General features: G+C 37.2%; 1 protein-coding gene across 1 annotated transcript in view; it reads left to right on the forward strand.

Moving 5' to 3' along the window:
• The window catches only part of DPP4 (dipeptidyl peptidase 4), an 81,442-nt gene that overhangs the window by 20,247 nt on the left and 48,013 nt on the right, over nucleotides 1–13,182 (forward strand). Inside the window, exons 3-8 of the mRNA XM_036023391.1 lie at nucleotides 2,892–2,987; nucleotides 3,413–3,504; nucleotides 4,972–5,052; nucleotides 10,182–10,234; nucleotides 10,352–10,424; nucleotides 11,253–11,373. Of these exons, the coding sequence (XP_035879284.1) occupies nucleotides 2,892–2,987; nucleotides 3,413–3,504; nucleotides 4,972–5,052; nucleotides 10,182–10,234; nucleotides 10,352–10,424; nucleotides 11,253–11,373 (516 nt within the window). The remainder of the gene's footprint in view (nucleotides 1–2,891; nucleotides 2,988–3,412; nucleotides 3,505–4,971; nucleotides 5,053–10,181; nucleotides 10,235–10,351; nucleotides 10,425–11,252; nucleotides 11,374–13,182) is intronic.

The raw sequence follows: 13,182 nt of genomic DNA on the forward strand, positions 1-13,182 counted from the left end.
TTGTTATAAGAGCCGAATGAGTAGCACAGGAGCAAAAGTCAGAGAAGGCAGAATTAAAGTCTTCATTAAAGAAGTAGAAATTGGAGGGTGGAGGATTGTGACAGCCAGAGAAGCAGTTGAAGACAGCACAGGAAAGTGAGTTAGGACAAGGAACAGAGGCAGAAAAGCCTCAGAAGGTCTACTGGGTTCAATAGGCAGGTTAGTATGACTAAGTAAGAAGGTTCATGCAGCAGAGAGTAGAAATGAGTTTGGAAAGGGAGTTTCATGTTACGTTGTGGAGGGCATGAATACCAGGCTGAGGAGTTTGAATCTTCCTGAGGCACTGGGGAGTCACTGAAGAGCTCACCAGGATGAAAGTGGCATTTTACAAAAATCCACTGGTGCAGTGGAGGGATCAGATTGGAGAGAAACTGATGACAGGGGCACCTGGAGAAAAGGTTTCACAGGCAGAATCAAGAGGATTGTTTGGATGGGGTTAATGGTGAAAGAGAAAGACATTAAAAATGATTTTCAGATTTTGAATTTGGGTCACCAGTAAAAGATAAAACCACACAAACTCCCTAGGTAAAGCTAGTTTTGGAAGGAAGACAATTATTTTAGATAAGGTAGGTATAGGACTACCATGGGACAACTCCACAAAGAAGACCAAAACCAGCTGGCAAATGTGTTTGGGGCATGGTAATAAGTGCAGATTTTGTCATTTATTTAAATGGAAAATATGCCTTAAACTCCAGAAGTCACATTCTCTGGAGTTCCCTGGAAGGAATAACATGTAGAGAGAAGAGCAGAAAGCTGAAGGCTGAGTATCAAAGCATTTCTGTCTTAGAGATCAATGGAGAAAAATATTGTAGGACTCAAAGTAGATGATGGAAAAATAATGGTCAGTGAGACAGTAGAGCTGAGGTGTCCCAGAACCAAGGCAATGTTTTCATGAAAACTCCCACCAAGTTAAGGAAAAGTGACGACAGAGACAAAGATCCCTGAATTGGTTAATCGGCGTGCCTTAAAGGTCTGTGCATTGTGAGAGGGCTTGAAAGAAGACCTTGGGGCTCAAGAAAGGCCACATAACCTTTATAGCTATTGACTGGGAATGCCTCTGGCTGAACTGGTATATGCTATAATTATAAAATACATACAGATTTCAAAGATTTAGTATTAAAAAAAATAAAAAGAATGGAGTTATAGCAGCTCTACCTAATGCATAGAAACAAACACAGAAAGGCTGCCAAAATGAAGAGACAAAGAAATATGACCCAAATGAAAGGACAGATTAAAACTCCAGAAAAAGAACTAAACAAAATGGAGATAAGCAATCTATCAGATACAGAGTTCAAAACACTGGTTATAAGGATGCTTAAGGAACTTAGTGAGGACCTCAAGAGCATAAAAAATATCCAGCCAGAAGTGAAATATACTAATTGAAATAAAGAACAATTTACAGGGAAACAAAAATAGAGTGGATGAAGTTGAGAATCAGCTCAATGATTTGGAACATAAGGGAACAAAAAGCAAGAAATCAGAACAATAAAAAGAAAAAAAGGATAAAAAAATGAAGATAGTGTAAGGAACCTTTGGGACAACTTCAAGTATTCCAACAGTCACATCATAAGGGTGCCAGAAGGACAAGAGAAAGGCAAGAAATTGGAAAGGTATTTGAAAAAATAATGAAAGAAAACTCTTCTGATTTGGTGAAGGAAATAGACGTGCAAGTCCAGGAAGCACAGAGAGTCTCAAACAAAATGGATGCAAAGAGGCCCACTCTAAGATACATTAAAATTAAATGCCAAAGGTGAAAGATAAAGAGAGAACCTTAAAAGCAGCAAGAGAAAAGAAGTTAGTTACCTACAGGGAGTTCTCATAAGACCATCAGCTGATTTCTCAAAAGAAACATTGTATACTAGAAGGGATTGGCAAGAAATATTCAAAGTCATGAAAAGCAGGGGCCTACAGCCAAGATTGCTCTACCCAGCAAAGATATTGTGTAGAATCAATGGGCTGATAAAGAACTTCCCAGACAAGAAAAAAAATAAAGGAGTTCATCATCATCAAAGCATTATTATATGAAATATTAAAGGGACATATTTAAGAAAAAGAAGATCAAAACTATGAACAATAAAATAGCAATAAATACATATTTATCAACAATGGAATCTAAACAACAAACTAAGCAAAAAAAAAAAAAAGAACAGAGACAGAATCATGAATATAGAGGGTGTTTTGATGGTTGCCAGATGGGAGGGGAGTGTGAGGGAATGGGTGAAGAGGTGAGGATGTTAATAAGAACATAAACAATAGCCATGGTAATGTAAAGTACAGTATAGGAAATTGAGTAGCCATATTTGTGACCCATGGACATGAACAATGGTGTGGGGATTGCCTGAGGGAGTGGGGGTTGCAGAGTAGAGGGAGACTAAGGGGGAAAAATTGGGATAACTGTAATAGTATAATCGATAAAATATAATTTAAAAAAGAATGCTAAAGATCTCAGTATAACATTTAAATATTGATTACACATTGAAATATTTTGATATATTGGGCTAAATAAAATTTGGTATTAAAGTTAATTTCATCTTAAAATTTTTTTAATGTTGCTAACTAGAAAATGTACTTACATTATTTTTTCATTGGATGTCACTGATCTAGACCTTTAGAATCAAGGTCACTATTATAGCATTAATATACAGCAAAATACACACACTTACATGTGCTTTAACAGTTAATGCATTTTTACTCCATCCACAGTTTGAAATCCTTCAAAGTGTGCTCTGCATTTTGTGAGTGTACTTCTGTACCTTGTAATCAGTGTAGATTGTAGAGATCCATTTGTTTATTTTATGGGAACTTTTAGTAATTTCATCTTATTGAACATTTGCTTTTTTATCAACCCGCAGGTGATGCTACACCTAATGGTTTCAGAACCTATACTCTAAGTGATTATTTAAAAAGTACTTTTAGAATGAAGTCCTACAACTTACAGTGGGTTTCAGGTAAGGATTTTTTGGGGGGAGCAGGCAGATTTTTATGCTTTTGTTCATTGTAATTAGGCTGAGTACCTTTTATGGCACCAAGAAGATACTCTTGTTTTCTGAACCATATGGGAGAGTCTTTTTCTACCTAAGGGTGAAAAAGGACTTAAGTGAGAAAGAAACCTTATTTCTTTGATTATGTACTATAAATGTTAAATGTGAACCTTGTGCTTATGTACTTTTAAAAGTTAATTGAAACCTTGACAAAGTATTGGAAAAGTGAACATATACTAGTATAATATTCATCATTTAATATTTTTCAAACTTAGAAGTGCTTATTTAGTACTTGTGCAAACTTAAATCTTAAATTTGATTGCATAATTTTTAGCTTATGGGGATGTTTAATAGAAACTTGCAATATTGATCTGGCCGTTTTCTCTCTTTAGACCACGAATATCTCTACAAACAAGAAAACAATATCTTGCTATTCAATGCCGAACATGGAGATAGCTCTGTTTTGTTGGAGAACAGCACATTTGTATGTTTAATCCCATAATTAAGTCATCCTTTAAGGAAATTCTGGGGACTTTTTCCATACCTTTTAATTCCTGAGTACTATTGTTTCACACTGTTGGACTCTCTCTGCAGCATATGACAGTGGATCTTTCTCTCCTCTTTGGAATGTTCCCTGCCTTGGCTACTTTTTAGTCTTCTTTGACAATTCTTCCTCTGCCCATACTCCTAAATGTAAGTGTGCGCAGGGCTAGGTCTTTATTTGTTGGCTTCCCTCCTCATTTTGCATGCTCTCCTTCAGTAAATTTCATACGTGTCCACATCCCACCTCAACCTCTCTTTCTAACCTTAATTCTCCAGCACACACTTTTTTTTAACACTAACCTTTGCTGAAGATGTACCAGGGGTGTCCAACGTTTTGACATCTCTATGCCACACTGGAAGAAGAAGAGTTGTCTTGGGCCACACACTAAATGCATTGCGAGACATAGTCACACACACAAAATAAATCTCACAATGTTTTAAGTAAATTTATGTTGGACTGCACTCACAGGTATCCTGACCTGCACACAGCCCAGGGACCACAGGTTGGACACCCCTGAAAATCTTTTTTCTAATTGTTTGCTGCTGCACATGAATGGTCTGCAAGCATTTAAAACTCTGTATTTCACACTAAACTTGTTATTTCCCCTTCACTCTCCTAGAAAATCAAAAGCATCCTATTCCCCTTCCTGAATTTCCAATCTTGGTAAATAGTGCTCTCTTCCAAGTCACGATACCCCTTGATTCCTCCATCCTTTCCTATATTTAGCCACTCAACAAATCCTCTGCAATTTCAAGTGTCTCTCAGATTTCCATTTCCACTGTAGAGTCCTGGTTCAAGGATTTATTTCATCTTGTCATACTGGGTATTCTAGTTTGTGTAAACTGCCTCCCAGCTGCAGACCAGACCACTGCATTGCCTATGTCCGGAGCTGACACAACTCCTCTCATCCCATCTTGGTCACTGTGCCATCAAAACACCTTTGAAAAAGCAGATAAGATTCTATCACACCTATATACAAAAACAGTCATAGTTCTGCTGGTTATATTTAGGTCCCAACTATTTTTCTAATTTTATGTCTTCTCAGCTTATACTTTGATATACCCTATACTGTATTTAGGTTACACCTGGCCTTTAGACAGTCTCTCAATATGCATACACTTTTTGCTCATGCTTTTCCCTCTACTGAGAAAGTTCTTTGTTTCTAATCTCCTCCCTCACAACTGTCTTTCCTTGGTTAAAATTAACATTCCCTTCCCTGTTTCTCTAACCCTGATTACCTTCTATCTTACATCGTGGTCATTTGTGTGGGGGAATGTGCCATTTCTCCTAGATGGTGAGCTCCCAAGGCACAAGCCACATGTCTAGAAGCATACCCTCTATATAGTAAGTGCTCAATAATGGCAGTTAAATGAAATTAATTGTTCTTTTTTTCTATTTGATTGACAGGAGAAATTTGACTACTCTATAAATGATTATTCAGTATCTCCTGATAGAAATTTTGTTCTCTTAGAATACAACTATGTGAAGGTAAATGAAATGTGTTCTTATTTTGACATTTAAAGAGTCCTATGAATGTATGATTTTATAACTGAATTGAAGGCTATGGATATTTAAGATTGATACCTTATAATATAACAGGAACTAAAAACTCATTGATTCAACATCAAAAAGAGAAATGGACATTCTCATTCATCAAAGATAAGTCCAACAAATGTTTTAAAAGAAATTTATTTGAGTGTTTTCAAATACTAAAAAGTGTAAGTAATATTATAATGTAGACGCTAAAACAAAATAAGAACTTATAATTTAAAAGTAAATTTACATGTTTGACTTGTACATCCAGTAATATAACCCTTTATTTTATTTGTCTCAGTTTTCATGTAGTAAAACTCTCAATAAGTATTTGCTTTAAAAAGAATTAAACTTCTCATCCTTCAGAAGAGACGCTGTAGCGTGACTCACACAGCCCACTTCCCAGCCTCCTCATCCCACCACATACAAACCGTTCTAAAGGGGGAGACTCAGCCCTGTAAGAAACACTCAGCTTCCTCCAGTCATTCAGCCCAACATCAAATTCTCACACATTCAGGAAAGGTTACATTTAATCGCATACCCTCTTTAGGCTTAGGATGGCTGCAAATCATCAGTAACTTTTACTGCACCTTGTCAGTTATTCATGGATTTGGCAACAGTATTTGAGTATAGGAAGTTTTGAGATATATAAGAAATATGAAAAACCTTTAGATATCCTGCATTGAAAAGAATATACAAAGCTGGGGATCCCCACCTCTGCTTTTTCCTAGAGTAAACGATAAATACTAGTATGAACGCCTTATCTCACACACCACTACTGCTGCACGGAGGCCAAGCAAACCATCCCGTATTCCATTTCCCACTTTGGGACGGTGACTCCCAATCATAATATTTACCCTGGATTCACTGTGCTGGGCTCCATATCCTGGACGTGAAGACTAGATGACTGTGTTCTGCTAAATTTATCGACTATGAGCAAATCAGAGTCCTATGCCAGCTTTAGCACATCTGTTCCCAATTAATGGGTTATTGTTTGTTTAATTCAGTGGTTCTTACTGCTGCCTGTGGCTTAAAATTACTTGAGTTTGAAAAAATGTTCAGTGTCCAAGTCCAATCCTCAGATCAATAAACTGAAGTCTCTAGAGTGAAACTGGCATCACTATTATTTTTTCAAATAGTAGCTTATTCTAATTGGCAACCAGGGTTAAGAGCCACTGAATAACAGGTATCCATGTTAAAGGCTAACATATAAAGACTGAGACATTAAGATAGGGATGGAATAGTAAATGCCAGCTCAATTTACTATTCAGCCAAGTTCAGCAAGTGCCATTTGATGTGCAATAATGGATTTATTTCCCTGATGTACCTTAGCTGGGCAACAATCATTGGTAATTTGTGTTTGTTGTGGCGCTGAAGTTTACTAGTGTATGTGACTGCTTTTGCTGTTTTCACTCTGTCCTTTCCTCCTGCCATCCACGCTTTCCAGGCAGTATCCAAAGAGCTCCCTTTAAAACCTAAATTAGATTCTGTTATGCCTGTGCTTAAACCTTCATGGTCATTGGCTTCAAATCACCCTCAGAATAAACCTCAAACTCTAACACAGCATCCTCAGAAGCCTGGGTGAGTGGACCCCATTCTGCATCCCCCGAACCACTCTCTCTGCATTGACCATGGCTGGCCAGTGCTTCTCACCCTTCTGTGTCCCTTAGAATGACCTGGGAGGTTTTTAAAAATACAGATCCATGCAGCCTGCCCAACATCAGTTAAGCCAGTATAGCCATGGGTGGCCCAGGCATGGGTAGATTTAAGAGCTCCCAAGTGAGCCAATGATCCGAAGTTAAGAACCTTTAAATGCACAACTTTTTATTTTAATCAAACATCTCCTTCATTTCTTTCTAAGGGCCGAAGCACTTGTCACTGCTTTCTTCTGGAACCTTCTTCCCCCAGTCATCATCTGGCTCTTCCTTTTCAGTCATTCAGGTCCCAGCTTGCTTGGGTCATTTTATCTAACATTACCCTCTGTCACTCCGTTTCCATGTTCTCTTCATAAATTTATTTCAAAGCACTAAATTATAAGACTATTGAAAGTAGAGAACTGTGTCTCCTATTTGACTTCTCAGAGCATCCAATGAAATCTTCCGCTCAACATAAATTTGTTGACTAATCAGTGCTCAAGAAATCCATCCGGAACAACAACAAAAAGAAGTCTAATTTTATTCCATTCCCTTGGAGGTCTGCTATGCAGTTTTCTTTTCTCACTTTTCTTTGCATAGCTTCTCCACGGCTGAGTTAGTGCTTCTAGAAAGATGAATTATTCCTTCTAAGTTACTTTTTAGAGTAATGATTACTTCTAAGTGGCTACCAAAAAATGAATGAACACAGTAATAAATAAGTAGCACCCAGCTTGGTGCAGAGGTTCCCCTGGCATCTTTCCGCACCGCCTGACGCTCTAGAGATGGGAAGAGTAGTGTGGTCTGTCACGTGCTGCCAATTCCAGGAGCTTTGCTAAGCCCTTCATATATGTTCTCATGAACCTGAGATTTTTGTTATCTTTTTGATATTTTCCTACAGAGAAAATTGAAGCTTAGAAAGAAACTTGTCTGCCGTTACACCTTAGAGACTCCTCTTAGTCCATTTGAGCTTGGGTAGCAAAATACCACACTGAGTGGCTTAACCACAGATATTTATTTCTCCCAGTCTGGAGGCTGAGAAGTCCAAAATCAAGGTGCCAGCAGATTTAGTGTCCAGCGAGGTCCTGTTTCTGGATCGTAGTTGGTCATCTTCTCTCTGTGTCCTCACATGGCAGAAGGGGCAAAGAATCTTTCTGGACTCTCTTTTTGAAGGGAACTAATCCCATTCCTGAGGGCTCCACCATGACCTAGTCACCTCCCAAAGGCCCCACTTCCAAATACCATTACTTGGGGGGTTAGGATTTCAGCATGTGATTTCGGGGAGGGAGGCAGAAACATTCAGTCCACATCAAGACTTGAATCCAGGGCAGAAGGCTCCAAAGCTGTACTCTTAAACATGATCCCTCCTGCGTCTGTATGCTTCAACTTTTCTCTGCCACGATGCCTCGTTCACCTATTTGCCGTGTGGAAATCCTCTGCCACTGAAACAGCCCAAGAATCACCTTTTTCATAGGGCTTTTCCACTCCCCAGTACCTAACTTATGATTCCTGCCTCACCCCACCCACCTCCATCGTATTCCTTATGATTCTTTTCTTGTATTTACTTGTCCATTTCCCCCCATTCAACTACGAGCTCCTCAAGGAGAAGGAGCCTGTCTTAGCTAATAATGCCTCATGGAGGATACTTGCCAATGTTTATATCCTAAGTAGATTGATGAGTCTGTTTCAAAAGATAAAGTGAACATTCCAAACATGCTGGGCTTCTTTTCAAACACTGAGATGGATCTTATCCTGGAATGATCTCAAACCTTCTTAAATATCTCAGTGTTGTTAGCCTGTACCACACCTTTTGGCTTCAGCAGGTATCATACTCCCCTGTTTCCCAGAAACAAGCATAGGGTGTGTCAAAATAATCCAGGATTCAAAAAGAAATGTAGAACTTGCAAAAAGAAGGGACTTAATAAATATTTGTTGACATAAAATGTTGGAGGAGTGATCAATGATATGAGGAAAATATTCTTCAAGGTTAAGAGCCCTGGCTTGTGTCTCACCCCTGTTACTGCACAGTGAGTCCTTGGGTTACCTTATTTCATCTATTTCATCCTTATAGGTAAAATCTGACTGTTATTTTAACTGAGTTTCTTCCTTGAATACATGCTCTGAGGCTTACACTAGACCAAGTGACCAAGTTCTAGGTATTTAAAGGTGAATAAGACACGTTTTCTTTCCTCTAGGACAGGGGTGTCAAACTCATTTTCACCGGAGGCCACATTAGCCTCAAGGTTGCCTTCAAAGGGCCGAATGTAATTTTAGGACTGTATATATGTAACTACTCCTCAACAGTTAAGTGAGAGCTCAATGCTGCCATCAGGTAGAAACAAGGTGCTGGGCTGGATAAAACAAGGTGGAGGGCTGGATTCGCCGGCCCTCGGGCCTTGTGGTCACCACCTGTGCTCTAGGAGTATAGTAGGAAAGACAGACATATAGATAAATAATTTCACTTAATTTACCTTTGTATTCACATGTAAATAATTTTTCATAAATACAAATCTGTAGTCATATATATTTTTTATATTTAGTCTTTTTTTGCTTCAGATTTTTTATTTTTCTCTTGTCTCATTTTTAAACTTGTTTTTCAAGGAATTCTCCCATTTTCTTTCATTTAAAATTTATCAGCAAAAAAAAAAGTTTGTAATAAGGTCTTATAACTTTTTTAATGTCTATAGTCTGTTGTGGTATATCATTTTTATTTCTGGTATTAGTCATTCACACCTTTTTTTTCCCTCTCACACCATGTTCACAATTTTTCTAGTCTTCTAAAGAGGAAATTTTTGGCTTTGTTGAATTACCTCTATTGTGTTTTTTTCTATTTGATTACCACTTTTACCTTTATTATTTCTTTTCTTCTGAATTCTTTGGATTTCGTTTGCTTTTTCTTTTTGAGCTTCCTGAGATGCTTGTTTAAAATACTGATGGTATAGATATTTCAATTTTAATATAGCTAGTTGGTTTTCAAAATATCTATACTATTTTATATTTCCATGATTGATGTAGAAAAGTTAACATTTCTCCACAACATCACCAGTAATAGAATTACAGCTATTTCAAAGATTTTGCTAGTAAAGTGGTTGAAAGTGAATATGTGCATTCTTCCTAAACAGGTGAATTTAACATAGTGTGGTTAGTGCTAGGAACAAGGTTTGCAGAGGAAGTGGCACGTTAGCCCACGATGGTCCTGGGAAGCCTTCTTGGCAGAGGTGATGTCAAAGTTGGGTTATAGATGAAGTCCAGAGGAATTTGTAATAGACAGTCTCTAAGGCTTTTTTTTTAAATTCTAAAATTATAAGGCTCTAGATAGGGAATATATAAGAAAAGGTAACATTCGAGAATTGTAAAATGGTATATTACTTGGTCTATCATTTTGAGCTCCTATAGCAAGTTGTAGAACTATCAATAATCACAGGTGCCTGAAATGTCTGTTTTCTTTTATAGAAATGGAGGCATTCCTTCACAGCTTCATATGACATTTATGACTTAAATAAAAGGTCAGTGACTTCCTCATAAAATATATCACGCTTTTCTAGTGTAATAATTTAAAACCAAAAAAAACATACTGTGATTTATTCATTTGGTAGTTGTTTCCTTTTATTTTTTTTTTCCAGGCAGCTGATTACAGAAGAAAAAATGCCAAATGACACGCAGTTGATCACATGGTCATCAGAGGGCCATAAATTGGTTAGTGAGTTTCTTTTATTGTCAGAAAAATAATGGCTCAAATCTTTTATAGGCAGAAGCCACTAATTCTGATACAGAGCAGATGCTTAGGAAGCCAAAACTTCACTATCAAATATAGTGTTATTGCCTAAAATAATATTTTACTAGTCGAACATAGTAAATACAATTCCTGAACATCTCTGAACTATCATTAGGGAATTGTTTATTTAATGGGAAAATGTTTATTAAGCTCTTAAATTCTAATTTCTGTTGTACTTAGGGTTTATTTGCTATTGTTGTAGTTTGTGGGCTTTTTAATAGTACCTGCTTTCTGCTAGCTCTGTGATCCTCTCTGTGCCACTGTAGATATATCTTTATGATTTGTAGCTAAGAGAATGTCCAAATCCAAAAGAATCTAAAGAGGAAGTCAGAATGTTTATCTGTAGTTGAACTTCTCCCTCCAGGCACACAGCGGCACCCCCTCAGTCACCTCCCCCAAGGAACAATGCAAAGTACACATTGTTCTATGGAATCGGTCAGCTTTCCCAGTGTTCTTATGTACTTCAGTATCCAAATAGTGGTGGTTATGAGTCTCTTCTTTTTAACATATTGAGTGTTTTTTTAGGATTATTTGAGGTTATAGCTTATATACTGATAATTTAAGAATATTAGAGGGAGGAAATAAATGACTTTTCATTTTGCACAAATTGAATAACCTAAGGTAATCATTATGCTAGTGCACCAATATTGCTTTAGGATAAAAGAGTTGGTAACTGTTTTCTTGAACTTCAGGATAAAAATATATCATATCATGTTATTACATTTCAATATTATTTTCAATCTTCCTAGGCATATGTTTGGAAAAATGATATTTATATTAAAAATGAACCAAATGCGTCAAGTCACAGGATCACATGGACTGGGAAAGAAGATGTAATAAGTAATGGAATAACTGACTGGGTTTACGAAGGTAGAGACTTTAAAGCATTATTAAATCAGAATACATGTAAGTTTTTAAAAATAGTCAAACATTTCTTTAAGAAGTGAGAAGTTCAAGGTCACTCTTGCATCTTTTAAATGTCATCAAATTGCCTTTAGCACGCACACCACCAGGTATCTCAAAGATGAAGAATTTCTTAGCAGAAGTTAGTGCTGCTTCTGTCCTCATTGTTTCTCAATGCCCCTATTGTCTTCGGTCTACCGCAACAAAGGGCCTTTCTGTGCAGGCAGCTTTTCTGGGGCATAAAAGCCTGCAGATTATCAGATGTTTCTCTACCCAGGCCTACCTAACCCAGAAGTTACTAAAGAAAGCTAAGTACTCCCACAACATTCCTAAAGATGACAAAACACTACTTGAAAGTTGCGGAGTAGAAGGGAGGAAAACGCCTGTTTTATAGAGGATCTGTGTTCATTTGAATTTGAACAAATTACAATTTTCTGATTTTAAAGAAGAAAAAAATTAGAAAGGCTTAAGAAAAAAGTGGGTCAAAATACAGCACTAAGATGATTTTTAAAAGAATATTTTTTTAGGATAAAGAATTTTAGGAAATACAAAAACACTTCAGCCCTGGCTGATGTGGCTCAGTGGATTGAGTGCTGGCCTGCAAACCAGAAGGTTGCAGGTTCAATTCCAGTCTAGGTCACAGACCTGGGTTGCAGGCTAGGTCCCCAGTAAGGGGTGCACAAGAGGCAACCACACATTGATGTTTCTCTCCCTTCCCCCCCTCTAAAAAATAAATAAATAAAATCTTAAAAAACACTGCCAAGACTTAGAAGATACTAGAAAAATAGTTTTCATGTCTATAGTTGTCAAGGTAAAAGGCATTTTGAGACTGTTTCAAACCGTTCACAAAGTTGCCTCATGCTTATTAATGATGACTCCTTATTTCATCCTATTACTTCTTCTTCATAGTTAAAAAATTGTTTTTCTTCATAATCTAATTTTGGTTGGCTCACAATTTAAGTCAAGTTTAATTAAATGAGTAATGTTATTTTTTTTTAAATTACTTTCAAAGAACAATAAATTCCCATGGCTCAGAAATAAGTGTGTGATTAAAACTTATAATGAAATTTACTGAAACTAGTCACTTAAAAATTGAAAACCATCTTCAAAACTTGATGGACATCACAGCACAGCTTCCAGGATCCCTGAAGTGAATAGGGTAGTGCCTCTTCCCAAAGTTATAACCTGACCATTTCTCAGGAACAGCTAGGTATAAGGTAAGGACCCCTTAACACTAAAGTCTTCTCTAAGGTAGATAATTGTTAGAGGGATCTCATTTTGCCTGTTCATGACTAAGCTATTCACAATCAGAAGAATGATGAATGACTTCACATTCCAATGTAGACCTGTCTCTAAAAATGAGACTTTGGTCCCCATAGGGAAATTTCTATAGTTGCTTTTGTAAATATACAAATGAGCCATACTTAGAAAAGAACACACCAGTTTCTCCATGTATCAGATCCACCCTATCCACTGTAGCCACGAACAGCTGTTGGACTCAGAAGAGAATACATTTTGAGAGTCTGTAGGTTCAGAACTAAGAGAACAAACAAAGCTGCAAGGTTCAGACAGGTCCATGGACCACACTAGGGACACTCCCAGAGGAGCCTCTACTCTGGAATTTGTGCCCTCCATCTCATCCAATGTCCCCAAATAGCTTTCTCTCTTTGTGTCTTTGTTTTCACTTTGTCTTATTTTGTGATACTCTAATGGATTACTCTAATTGATTACTTTTAGTTAATATGTATTTTTAAATGATAATACTTGATGTTTTAG

This window comes from Phyllostomus discolor, chromosome 4, assembly GCF_004126475.2.
Source record: "Phyllostomus discolor isolate MPI-MPIP mPhyDis1 chromosome 4, mPhyDis1.pri.v3, whole genome shotgun sequence".
Classification (NCBI taxonomy): Eukaryota; Metazoa; Chordata; class Mammalia; order Chiroptera; family Phyllostomidae; genus Phyllostomus; species Phyllostomus discolor.